Source organism: Pogonomyrmex barbatus, unplaced genomic scaffold, assembly GCF_055798465.1.
Source record: "Pogonomyrmex barbatus isolate J1 unplaced genomic scaffold, ASM5579846v1 scaffold15, whole genome shotgun sequence".
NCBI classification, from domain to species: Eukaryota; Metazoa; Arthropoda; class Insecta; order Hymenoptera; family Formicidae; genus Pogonomyrmex; species Pogonomyrmex barbatus.
Genome location: NW_028297111.1, coordinates 6,487,198 through 6,500,978, shown reverse-complemented (window position 1 = coordinate 6,500,978; position 13,781 = coordinate 6,487,198). Strand labels below are relative to the sequence as shown.

The 13,781-nt window shown below is 36.2% G+C and overlaps 2 protein-coding genes across 4 annotated transcripts in view; one reads left to right on the top strand and one right to left on the bottom strand.

Annotated features, from left to right (window-relative positions):
* Window positions 1-164, top strand: part of LOC105434168 (uncharacterized) — a 15,883-nt gene extending 15,719 nt beyond the window's left edge. For all 3 annotated transcript variants that reach the window (XM_089073376.1, XM_089073374.1, XM_089073375.1), the window contains exon 7: window positions 23-164. In XM_089073376.1, coding sequence (XP_088929502.1) covers window positions 23-149 — 127 coding nt within the window. In that variant the 3' untranslated portion in view covers window positions 150-164. The remainder of the gene's footprint in view (window positions 1-22) is intronic.
* gbb (glass bottom boat) overlaps window positions 1-13,781 on the bottom strand; it is an 18,430-nt gene extending 4,649 nt beyond the window's left edge. Inside the window, exons 1-5 of the mRNA XM_089073378.1 lie at window positions 11,822-13,781; window positions 8,396-8,582; window positions 5,023-5,177; window positions 434-619; window positions 158-234 (exon numbers count right to left, since the gene is read on the bottom strand). Coding sequence (XP_088929504.1) covers window positions 158-234; window positions 434-619; window positions 5,023-5,177; window positions 8,396-8,582; window positions 11,822-12,218 — 1,002 coding nt within the window. The 5' untranslated portion in view covers window positions 12,219-13,781. The remainder of the gene's footprint in view (window positions 1-157; window positions 235-433; window positions 620-5,022; window positions 5,178-8,395; window positions 8,583-11,821) is intronic.

Below are 13,781 nucleotides of genomic sequence, written 5' to 3'. Positions count from 1 at the left end.
TTGTAAATAAAATGTATTCCAGGACCCCCTCATCGTATACATTTGGATTCGGGGAAAACATTTATACAATGTCTGTTTACGACATCGTAATCCAACACGATATGAGGAGGAAACTAAAGGAACTAGAAGCTTCAAGACACGCTGATTAATGGCTCACCTGCCACTGTAAATCACGAAAACTGACATACAATGTTTGGATTTTACAGGTTCGTGAGTAATATTGTGCTCCAGGATCTGTGAAAATATAACATCAATGTACATATATCTTTTTTATGAATTCTCTATCGATAATACAAAGAGAGGAAACAGAAGAGAATGAAGAAAAAAAAAAAAGAAGAAAAAGAAGTTGTTTATATTTCATAACACACAATTATTGATACGTGATACATCAATTAAGTTGGAAATTGATAATATTCCATATATGTGAATTTACCAGTATAAGGATTACTCCGATAATCCCAATTGGTAGTCTCGCTTTTCTTCTTCCTTCTGGCATCACGCTTCTGTCGGACTTTGGATTCTCTTACACCGGAGCTCTTAAAGTAACCTACCATGAAGGGTTGCTTGTCTGGATTACCCCGGACTACGATTCCAATATCTTCCGGTTTCACTTCATGCGCTATAATATATTAATTGAAAAATGAACAGATAAAAGTCACTAACTGACTGTCGCGACAGCAACAATAGCTTATTTTGCATTAGAAATATATTTTTAGAGAAAAAAGATAAAATAAAATAATAATAAGGAAAGAGGGGTTTTATATATATATATATATATATATATATAAAGTATAGGAAGAAAAAAAGAGAGAAGAAAAATATATTGAGAGTCGCTAGAAATATCGATGCATCGTTACTCTTGACGCACCAGAGACGTTCCGCGAAAATTGTGTTGTTACGAAAGCCGAAGACTTCTTCTCACATATTTCGAATCTTTGTTTCGTAAGAATGTATCGGGTATATGTGTTTATTAGAATGGCCTGCGTCTCGGGATTATTAATAGTCAACCTTCATGAATATTGAATGCTCAAGAATCTCGACGCAAAGTCAAGTCGGTCTATCTTATAGACATTCACTTCCAACGCGCGTTTCAGTTGCCTCGTTTTAATTACTTTGGAAAATTCCAGAAACTGCGCGGAGGGCAGACACATTTATCGAGATACTTACAAAATTGTTTGGCGTGCACATCACAAATTATGATTCCATTACGCTCGCTAACTCGATCGTTAGAAATTTATCGCGCCCCCCCGATTCCACGATTATCCCTTCCCTCTCCCCCCCCCCCCGATATATACGATCTTATCTGTGTGAATAAAGTCTTAAGGAAGAAGAGACGAGTCCCGATTGGGATCGCGAGATCGAAATCAAGAATGCAAATCGGCGATTTCGATCGTTCGCCTTCCGATTTCATCGGCGAACGATCTTATCGCAAATAATAATCGGGGGCATTCGCGGAGTTCGCTCTCCCGCGGTGCTCCCGCGTCCGAGAAAGCCAGTAGTAAATTGACCGGCAGGAATGCGCATTTGCCGTGATTGCGGCGGACACCTGCCGCCGCAGTTGTTGCACTTTGCGCTGTTCCTGAGGAATGCGCCGGGCGATTGACGCGCGCGCAGCGCGGCGCGGCGCGGCGCGGCGCGGCGCGGCGCGTTGTGCCTCTCCTCCGAGGCGACGTATTCAAGTTCTGTGTCAAGTAATTTTGTCATCCCACCGATTCTCGTTCGCGTCGGCTGGCAGATCGCATTTCCGATCAGCGCCGGCCTAGTTGTATACGCCGGCGCGTAAGCGAATGAATGAACCTATTAAATCTATGCCTACCTTCACACGTACACGTGTAGCCGCCGTAAGAAAACGTAATTATGGTTTTCGAAAGCGGGCACGCGATACCACTGGTTTCATGGCTGGAAATTAAAGTGATTACTGATTCAGCGGTGACGATCGCACCGTTTCCTCTTTCATTTTCCCTTTAATGCGAACTCGAAGAGAACGCTAATCTCGAGTAAGACAAGGAGGAAGGAAAATCTGAGATAAGAAAAAAAGCGAATTTGCTATCGCGATCATGATCTTATATATATAGTAGAAATAATAAAACTGCTCATAGGAAAAGTGAATTGAATTCGAATAATCTGAAATCTTATTCGATACTTGGAAATTGACGAGAATATTACTTCATTCGGAAGATGAATTATTAATTTCCAAAACAAATCTATGAATTTTATCGAATTTTATCGAAATAGTTAGAATTGCTACCAGAGATTCTATTATTCGCAAATTGCCAGGAAACGCATGCGCATGCGTGCGTGTTAAAAAGCGTGTGAAAAACATATAATTATTGCTGATTTATATTTAGGATTTATATTTAGCCTATATTTAGACACAGGATAGGATATTCTCCTTGGAGTTTTTCGCAGGAGAAACGTACGGGCGAGGGAGAAAGAGAGACAGAGAGAGAGGAGCAGAAGTCAGGCGTAGAGATTCGTGAGAGAGGCATGCGACTCTCCGATCTTGCGTTTTATATTGAACGATCAAAGGTAAACCGGTTGCGTGTTCTGAACAGCGAGATAAGAGGAAGGAGGAGAGAAGTCAGGTGAGAGAGAAAGAGAGCGAGTAATGAAATAATCTAGGTGCGGCGAACAACAAACCGCACACATACACAATAAACATGACACGTGACACAGTAGACTGTATATACTTGGATACGCACGCGCTGTATTTGTACACTTGAACCTACGATTTATTTTATATCCACTATATAATATCCAATGTTACATATCGCTAATTAATAAATTAAATTTTCATTTGCGGAATATAGCAAAAAAGTTTAATATGCAAAATACATAATATGCTTCGATCCTTTGCTTCGTTCCTTTCAAGAAAGAAAATCTCTAAATATTTGACAGTACGATATTTAAAAAGTAAGAAACAATCCTGAAATTAATTCCTCAAAGTAAGGAAAGTTAAACAATCTTGAAACTCCCTAATTCCTTAAAGTGAAGAAAATTAAAGATCTTATCTATTATTCCTTACATTTAAATACTTTGTTTACGTCTGAACGAGAATCAACGTGTTTACGATCTACAGTCATTACGTTTGCATTATGGAATCGAGCAAGATTCATTTCAATAATCTAATAAATAATTCTATTAATTATTTATCTTATTAATTTTTCTTCGCGCGGTAATCCTCGTTCAGTAGTAAAATTCAGTAGTAAAATCGCCAATCTTCCATTTTTTTTCTTTATATCCTTTCCTCTCTTATCCTTTCCTCGAGATTGCTGGCCTCTTGAATTCGACGCGAGCACATCTCGTATTCGTAAATGTATCTCATCAGTGTGGGAAGACAAGACGACGCTATCGCGGATGATGTATCTCGAATGCTAACTAAAAGTATGCGAGTCAATCGTGAATAAGATCAAGAGAACTTGGACGTAAAGAATATAACGTTTAACTTCCCAAAAGCGATAGAATATTCGCGCATGGGAATATTTGTAAGGTATATTAATTATACATAAATTAGAAATGAAGATAAATAAAGATAAAGATATTTCAAACATATATATAATAATAAAACCCTACGTGATTAACATTTCTAGAAAAGAGTTTTTACGTTACATCGATTGTTTCGATTTCAAACTGTACATAGTTTCAGACATTTTACTTGAGTTTTACTTGTAACATTAATTTTTAATGTATTATTAAAGTTCGTTAAAGTCGTACTCTTTAACGAAGATTTAAATTGATAAGAGAACAATATTGATTTCCTTCTCGATTTCCTCCTGGATATTTTCAATATCGTGAAATGAAAATTTTCAGTAATTTATTTGTCGCGATAAGAAATAATAATAATAAGAAATAATAAGAAATAATAATAAATAAATTGTGATAAGACGCAAGATGTGTCGAGTGTTTCTTATAAATTGCGAACGCAGGAAGAGACTAGGAAGAGATTCGTGATTCAAGAGCTGTCAACTGCTCGCTACTAATCTTTCGTGTCACGCATAAAGGTATGGCAGGAAAGCGCTGAATAGGTGTAGTACACACATAGAAAAACATACGAATATATAAAATACACACACACACACACACACACACACACACACACGACCGCCAAGCATATAAAAGATGTGAATACGTTGCTTTAATTCAAATAAAGAACTAAACCTATATGCATTTTTTATAATATTACATGTAAATCTCTCAAAAGTCAAACTGATCAACTCTTTAATTAAAATAAAAAAATAGAAAATATAAAAAATATAAAGCAGATGATATGTGTTCTGGTTCTCAAAATCAAGTCGATTAATTTATGAAGAGTGCAATTGATTAATTTGCCTCATGTATAACTAATCGAGAGATCGATTGTTTCAATTATTATATTTTTCGCCATTTATAGAGAATAAATATAAAAGATGGATTTTCGGCAAACTAAGAGTTAAAGTTTGAATTTCCTCGTACTTCGCTCGTGACCCGATCTCGATAAACATTGAATGTGTTTATTATCAAACCAGAAGCCATCTATATTTAGCGGACTGTTCCTAAGAAGTTGGGCTAAGAAGTTTAAATGGATGATGGACGATTAATAGAAGAGACTTGCGATTTAATCTATAAGTGTTTATAATTCTTGATATGAATATTTTTTTCTTCTTTTTATTATTATTTTCTTTTTATTTTTTTAAGTTAATTGGCAATTATTTACATTTTTATAAAAATAGCGCAGTTAAAGATAAAATTCTATTCTTTCTATTTATTCTATTCTATTCTTTCTATTCTTTCTATTCTTTCTATTCTTTCTATTCTTTCTATTCTTTCTATTCTTTCTATTTATTCTATTTTATTCTTTCTATTTATTCTATTCTATTCTTTCTATTTATTCTATTCTATTCTTTCTATTCTTTTTATTCTTTCTATTTATTCTATTCTATTCTATTCTTTCTATTTATTGCTCTTAAATATTGAATAAATACTTTACGGTATTTTCTTTAAAATAAAAGAAATAAGAAAAATTAAAAAATATGAAGCATTTACCTGAACGATCAGCAGAATGCACAGAGAGATACAGCCCTCGATTTCCGTCCGGGTTGTTCACCCAGTGATCAAGAGCCTCGCTGATGTTCAATGTCAACCAGCCCTCCTTGCTGCTCGTAACATTCACGGCATCGATGTACTGTAATTCTCGAGTGCTGAAATTAAGATGGAACAAAGCTGTATCTCTACGATGACACTTTCAAATTAATTTTAAATAAACAATATAGGAATATGAGTAATGAATTCATTACTGCCAGTTAAGTTGTTATCGACACTCCGCTTAAATGCTCATGATGAAAAACATTTGAATTAAAAAGAAATTTTTACGGAATATAATAGTTTGCAATATTTAATATGTAAAAATATTTAAAATATACAATATTTAAATATTCAATAATAAAAAATTACAACAATTACAACAATAATCTAAGTCGATCTTAAAAGAAAAATTGACCGGGGATGATTTACTAAAGAATGATCATTAAAATAAGGATAAGTAATTCTAAAAAGATAATCTATTATCTATTGAACGCAAATATTTACAGAGATTTCTGAAATTAAAAGTTATATATTTACATAAAATATATCCTAAAATGCTTCAATTTTAATTTGCTTCAAAAATACAGATCTCAATTAATTACAAAATTATAAAAGTGTAACACATACATAGGCACACGCATATTACTGGTTGCAATGTAATGACAGGTATTTCTATTTAGCGAATCGATAGACATATACTCTGTGCACGTAAATATGACGGGAAGTCAATACCATTCGTACAGCCACACTGTGATCGTCACGCACGACGTGTTCCCGTCATGAAATGCTTTGTTGTGATTCTTCGTATAATTTTTAATTAATCGGGAAGCTGCGCGTGCCGCGCATCAATAAGAGTCTCAGCGAAGGAACACGTCAATCATTCTCTATTAAGCAAATGATCTTGGCAACATCTAACTTTTATCATTTTTCCACGTATCGATTATCATAATCGGATCATCATGGGCTGTGATTCCTCGTGTCCTTCAGGCTTGAACTCTAATGATTTTCTGCTCGATAAAAGTAAAATTGAACGAGACCTATTTGTTAATTCAATTGCCAATATAGATTTCGAAAGAATCCGATTCTTGAGGTAGGAAAATGAAAAAAAAATTTTTTATTGATGCGTTTATTTATTTATTTATTTTTTCGAATATTTCGAAAAAAATTGATTATTATCATTTATTAGTTTACGAGTTAAGAATTTCAAGATGTAAATTATTGTCAAACAAGCATTTATAAAAGATAGGAATGAAAGAATGCTACAATAAAATTGCAAATTAGAAGACAATAAGAGCCAAACGCGATTATTGATGCGTAGTAATTTATTAAAAATAATAATTTAAATATCTAACTCCAAGGTAAAAATTTCTTAATATAAAATCGAATATAACAGTAATTCGAACGTTTCGGCTCGAATTTTTATCTTATCTTTTATTGTAATTTTCGAGAGTCATTGAGATATATAATTTGTTAATTAAAAGAATGCTACTTCCAAATCAATAAAATTCCAGAAATTTCTGGAAATTCTTCGTTTCAATTTTTATTTACAAACAATTGATCCCCCTCCCCACAGTTTTAATTTTAAATGCACTTAAATGCAACTTTTCTCACTTGAAGAACGTTTATTAATGATTATCATTGGAATTCCGTATTCATGTTTATAATGATGTACCGCGAAAAGGTCTTATTACGAAAGCAACGAGTCGCCAGCTTGTCTCGCGACAATAAAGAAGCAAGGGGAGGAAAAGAAGAAGATAGAGGATGCGTCATGCATAGTTTGACTTTAATGGAAAGAGTCGAAAGAATTGGCATGAAGATGAATTAGAAGAAGAGAGATGCGGACTGAGCGCAACTGCGTAGGCAGAAAAGACGAAGAAACACGCGAAGAGAGCCTGTTAGCCTGTCTCCATGGCTAATTTACCTCAATTTACGGAATAGCGTTTCCTGTCGGAGCCTATATCGGTCAGGCTCAGGTCACAATGCCAAAAGTCGAGAGAGAGAGAGAGAGAGAGAGAGAGAGAGAGAGAGAGAGAGAGACAATGATACAATCTATATCACTCCATAATCCTATCACTCCATAATCTACCAAAAATAAATAAAAAAACTGAAAAATCTAACTAAATAACCGTTACGAAACAAGCAGAAATTTTGAATAAATAATTGGAATAATCTTGTGGAATATTTGATACATTAGCAGTGAGCGTCTCGATAGAGGTGATTACGTAAAGCTTCTTAAAAGACATTAATCGTTACATAAATTTTCTTTAACGCGAAATTTTAGAGGATTAAATGAAATCTTTTTCTAAAATCTTCGCCGAATTCTTTTCGGAAAAAGCGCCGCCTATCGGAATTCAAAAAATTTTTGGTTTTAAGCATCTTATTTCAGGTAAGCGCGATGTTAAACTTGAAGAACAATTAGGGATCTGCGTGATTCAACTATTGAGGAATGCCGAGGCTATCTGAAGTACAATCTGTGAAAACGAGCAATTCTTTTCAAATTAACACAAAGGACGCTTGAAAACGCACTTAAAAGCATAGTTACGACGGCGACGGAGTGTCTCGTGACTCACGGTTTGTAGGACGGAGCGGTATGTCCATTAGAGAGCGTTTCTAGACAGACCGTCGCCATTTATCGCCAGCGTGGAGGAAGTTTGCCCCTTCGGATTAACTCACCATGCTTTCCTTTTTATAATTCTGTTCCTACTCAAACGGGATGGTCGGATGGTCCCCGCAACAGCTACATTTTTATCGTGGTATACTTTCAATTATCTCTCAGTCACGCGCTCTACATATTATTTGTGTACAATTTTTAAACTCAAATCGTAAGATAAATATAAGATAGATTGTTTATACAACAATACGAAAAGAAACTAAATCCAAAATATATCTTATTTCCTAAAGCAAAGAAAGAGAGAGAGAGAAAGAGAGAGAGAGAGAGAGAGAGAGAGAGAGAGAGAGAGAAAGTTGAAGATATATGAAAGAGGATGTTTGGTAGAATACTTGAAGTATTCTTCTTGTTCCAGGTAGAATAAATGCCTGAGACTCTTTCGGCGAAGGATTAAGGACCTCCTAATTAGAGGTACGATGACGATGTCAAAAACCGCGAAGGATGCCCGGAGGAATATGAAATTGGTTTAACCTAAGCGTCCTTGGCATAAAAGCGAATAGTCTTTTATTTTAACTTTATTATTGTAACATAAAAATGTTCTTTAATGTTCAAGTTTCTCGGAATTTTAATCTAGACTTTTTGCATTAGCAACTCCTAAAAATGTATCGAAATACATCGGTATCCATTTGCTCCAGACGCGATATAAATATAGATAGTTCTTCTTACCCGTTTTCGATCTTCAACACTTGATACACCGTGATCGTGTGGGAGCCATGATTCTTTCGATTTTTCACATGTGTACTTTGATACAGCCTAAGCTCAGCGCCGATTATGTATTCTTCAGGTGGTATCTCGGACACATCGAACCAGAGCCTCTTCCCACGCTCGTGTCTCACCCCGGCAACGTGATGATCTATTTTAAATTACAAATCTGCGATCAACTTGGGCATTATTCAGAGCTGTTCATAAAAATAATCATAATCAACAAAAATTATATTTTTCTCACGTACAATGTTAATATTCAAAATTTTATGAAAATGAAAATTTATTCAATCGAAATATGATAGTACTAGATATTTTTACTGAAGGGAAAATAGCTGGATAGAGATAATTTATAAAAATTATTTTTATTCGTTATTATATTTTTGTATTTGTTATAAAAACGAAATTTCAAAAAAGGCAGATTTTGTACATTTAACAATTTTTATATATGTATATCGAAAAGCTATTTCTTCGATCTTATCGGAGAATTCTACTAATGTAGTCCATTTGAAAAATGGTTATGTAAATGGTCAGTCTAGGCTATCGATGCAAGTTTTGGAATTTATGCCGAACTATTCTATGGAAACATCAAAGTCTACAATGGGAAGCCAATTAGTCCTTCCTCTTGACAAGGAGGATAATGTTCCGTTATCGCAAAACAAGACTTCTAGAAAAGAACCTGAATCAAATGGAATTCTTGATAAGTCCACTTGAACTCTCTAAAATAGACCTTTAAAAATGAACCGTAGACAATTCGCAGCGTGAAATCGAGCTCTTTTTTATCGCCAAAGTGGTTGCCGCCTTGCGAGCAAGGGCGGTAAAGTAGACGTACCCTTCCTTCGCGGAGTCGGGGGGGGAGGGGGCTCTAAGTAATGCCTAATGCCTCCGTTGAAGTGGGCGGTTTGGATCTGAACAGGGACGCGAGGCAAAAGGAAGGGAGAGAGGGGGGACATAAAAATTTGTTTTGTTTTTTCGTTCCGACGGTCGCATTCCTATGGTACCAGATTGCCAGGCTTCCTTGCCTCTCGGGGTGGTCCCAAATAGCTTTTGGGACCGTCCATGGTTCTGTGGCGAGCCGCGTTTTTGTTTTTCACATCACCGCCGCTGCCGCCGCGTTATACCTTCCCATCGCCTCCCTCCCTCCCCCCCCCCCCCACCGCGTCGCCTTTTCTTTTATGTATATGTATGCGTGTATTGATACACGTATACAACAAATAAAAGGCAAAGTCTTATTAAGTCTTACTTTCTAATTTTTTGAACGAACGAAATTATAAACACATTTTTTTAAATATAACTTTTGATAAAAACATAACAAAAAGATATAAAATCTTTTCTCAAAGACGTGAAAACGTGAATTTTCACCATCATATATTCTGCAATCAAATTTGCATAATTTCAAGACTTAATGCCTCATCTCTATTCAAAAACTGAAAAGAAGAAGTTGATCTATGTTTGCATATTACAATGAATGGAAAGCGAAATATCGAGACCGAGTATCGACATTACATTGAAGAAATCTCTTGGTCACACGGATCCGTTACATTCAGTTTCACCGCGGATCCATCCATCTCTAGGGGTCCAGCATCCTAATCTTCATAATTCGTAGCTGTGTATCTCCCTCCGGGCAGCTAACCGTCCCGCTGTCCGCACGAAGAAGCGCGGAAGGGAGAAAAAGAAGCAAAAAGACGAGGTGAGCATGGGCCTCCAAGTTGAGACATTTTAACCTGCTCATGGCTTCGCGCGTGAGGAAAAAGAGATGCTTATTGACTCGTCTTTCCCAGAGGGGTATCTCAGGAAACATGACAGTGGGAGGAGAAAGACAGAGAGAGAGAGAGAGAGAGAGAGAGAGAGAGAAGAAAAACTTTGTATAAAATATAGCCTATAAGCAGATCTAAGTTAATATGTGCAACCCACGGCGATTGATGCATTCTGATTTAATCCTCTCTGTTTTTATAGTTCTTCTTTTTCATTTTCATCCCTCTGTCTTTCCATCTCTACTTGTGTTTTACATTTTCATCCTCTCGCACTTATAACGTTACTCGCGATAATAAATACCGATTTAAATGCACATCGCATTTTGCGTTTGAACAGCCTAAAAAATTTCTCACTGTTCCCAAAGAGGAAACGACAGCAAAATAGAAAACCGGACATGTACGTGCACACACTGAAAAAAAGAGAAAGAAAGAGAAAAGGGAAGGCAATAATGGAAGTTTCCAAGGAATTTGATATTCTGTTTTTTTCCCCCTTCTTCTCTTATCTCACCCTCGCGCGAAATATACCTTGTTCGATGCTTCAAACTAATGTTTTTTGCTCACTCAATTGATATCTATTTATTTTAGAAATCGCTATAAATTGAGAAATAAATTTAAAAAATCAAAAGAAAAGAAGAGATAGTCCTAGAGATACTCTTATATTCTTCATCAAGCGAATTTTTTATTCGAATTGAATCAAAAAGCGACAATACGATCATATTGAATTGTATCCTGCGATTTTCGAGAATTTGCTACGTGTGTTTCACATTCTTCCTCATGATCTCATATCTCAGGAACGTGCCTAAGAAGGAAAAGTATTTCTGTATTAAAATTTTTTTTTTTTTTTGCCAAAGGACTGCCACTGGAAAATTATCAAGACTACTTGGCATGAAGAATTCGGAAATCGCGAAGAAATGCGTCAAAGATTTAGTGTTTAGGACATTAAGAGATTTGAGGAATCTTTCTTTTGCATAAATTAAACCAACATCTCACGCTAAACCAATTCATATAAAAATTCATATAAAAAAAAAGACTAAGAATCTTTTCTAATATTTTTATAGTGGACTTACAATTTTTCATGAATGTTCATGAATGTATTTTTTGCTTGGAATAATTTTCCCCCCTCAAAAATATAGAGATGTTATACGAAACCATTTAACTATGAGTTAGATGAATCGTTTCGTCCTTAAGTCCTGATGCGAATAGTGAATGATGAATGAATGAATACGAAGAAAATATTTTTTCGAGATAATTTGTGTTCTGCAAAAAGTTTTATATAATCGATGTCGACCTTTTTTGATCAATTTGATGCTAATTCTATCTTGAAAATGTAATTTAATCTTTTTTTTCCAAAATCTTAATATTAATTTAACACTAAATATGATAATATAATATACATATCTCAAAGCAAGTAATAATAGATAAAAATTTAACTAAGATCAAATTATTGCTTATTTTCAAAATCTAATTTCTATGAAAAGCGTATACAATTAATTCTTTTACCTGCGTACAATTAAAAAGCTATTAATTGTTGGACTCTACGAAGAAATCAGTTTCAAATTCGATCGATGAATTATCAAGTAATTATCCTGCATTACTATTCGTAAAACACCTCTCAATTGATTCGATTGGAACTCACTGTGGGCTGCGAAAGTTATGATGACATCGCTTTGATCGATCGCTTTCAGATCCTGCCCGCTGAGATCAAATTCTCCGGCCTTGTGATAACGCATCGCTGATTTCTCTTCCTTGTCCCCCCCGTCAAGGGTATTCTTGTAGATGTCCAACAGAAACTTGGGCGCCGACCTCTTGACTTGAGGGGGCCTGTGGATGGTGTTTCGCGGACGATCGGGGAGTCCCAACAAATCCAAGATTTCATACTCCACTTCGCGTTTCTCACGATTGTTGATCACTCGATGGATTACCGTCTGGTCAAAACCGTTGTCTACATATAAACCGCTTAGCCTTTCGGCGTTACTGATAGGACCACCGAGGATGGCTATAAGCATCAGCCATCCAATCTTTCGGGCTGACATGATGATATCAAAGAGAGAGAGAGAGAGAGACAAATGTTTTTTTTTTAATTTCAATGTCCTTTTCTTATTTTCTTCTTTGATTCCTTGCTCTTCTTCCTTTTGACTTTTCTTTTTCGCTCTGCAAGAAACTTCAATTCGTGCTGAACAGAATTCTTCAATTTTTCTCCTCCTCCCTGTCTTATAAATTCTTTTTTTTTTTTCTTCTCTTCACTTTCGTCTGTTCATTTACCTAATCTGTGAAAGAAAGAAGTTCCTTGATTGTTCGCTTCTTACATTTAATTCTTGTGTGATTCTTCAGTTCCGCTTTGCAGCAAATATCGCGGCGAATATATACAACAAAAATGACTTCTGGAACGACTTAATATATCATCGAGTATCTTGAATAGATGATTCGAGATTAAAAGTTGTCCGAGCTGCTACTACGAACTACGTAGCTTGATGTTCAAGAACTCATGGCCTAAGCGGTTGAAAATCTAAAGATTATCCCGATTATCACCGCGAGACAACGATCGGGATTCTTGAATGACGGTGATCTTGATCGATGCGAATCCTGGTGAACGGTGATCTGGATCAACGACGCCCGGCACGGCGACAATTGCGCGCGTTGCGGTTTCGTTGTCAGGAATGAACATCGCTCGCGCGCGCGCACACAATCACAGGCGGAGCTCTTCGTCCTCGAATGTCCTTAACGGCTTGGTGACCTCGTGTTGCGACTCGTCCCGTCGTTTCGCCCGTTGGTACCATGAAAATCTTGGTGCCAACAACTTGGTTGATTGTCCCGCACGTCTTTCTTACAGACACGTATCGAAAATTCTATGCTACTGCTACGATTGTGCCGGAATTCAACGACTTCACTGAGAGAGAGGAGAAACTTGTCGTGCATCGCGTCTTCCCTGATGATGATTCCCTACGCGTCTGTTCTGTTGATCACGTTCTTACGGTACATTACAGTTTGCTAAAGACAGTTGCTAAAGACTCGAATTTATTAACTCCATTTCTAGTTTTCAAATCTAACTTTCAATTTTTATGATTTCTTGCCTTTTCTCGCGATAGTCTCTCTCTCTCTCTCTCTCTCTTCACTCACGACCGAAATATCAGTATCAATATCTCCTCCGCGGTAACTATTAATCTGAATTTCTATTAAAAATAAAAGAAATTAATCACTTCGCTGCCTCGAGTATCTTTATTTTACCGATTTTGGTTGAATTTGGTTTTTTAAAACTTTCTTAGTACACACATTTCGATATCTCAGCACTTCGAAACACTTTATCACTGCGGAAGCACGATAAATGACAAACTTGACAAACTCGCAAACTTGACTTGAAATCGCTAATCGGATATGATAAGAAACGATTGAGTTCGTCGAAATTGGAAGTTCCAAGATCTTCCAAAGTATATTCGACGTTTGTCAATTATTGTCGCATAACCAGAGAACCAGCGTCAATGCTCCTTGTCTCAGTGAACCGTGGAATGACCATGGGTCACCACGAACGACTCCTGACGACTCTCGTGATGCCAGTGCCAGTCTGTTTGTCTGGTCCATGCCAGTCGTCGTCCGGAGTC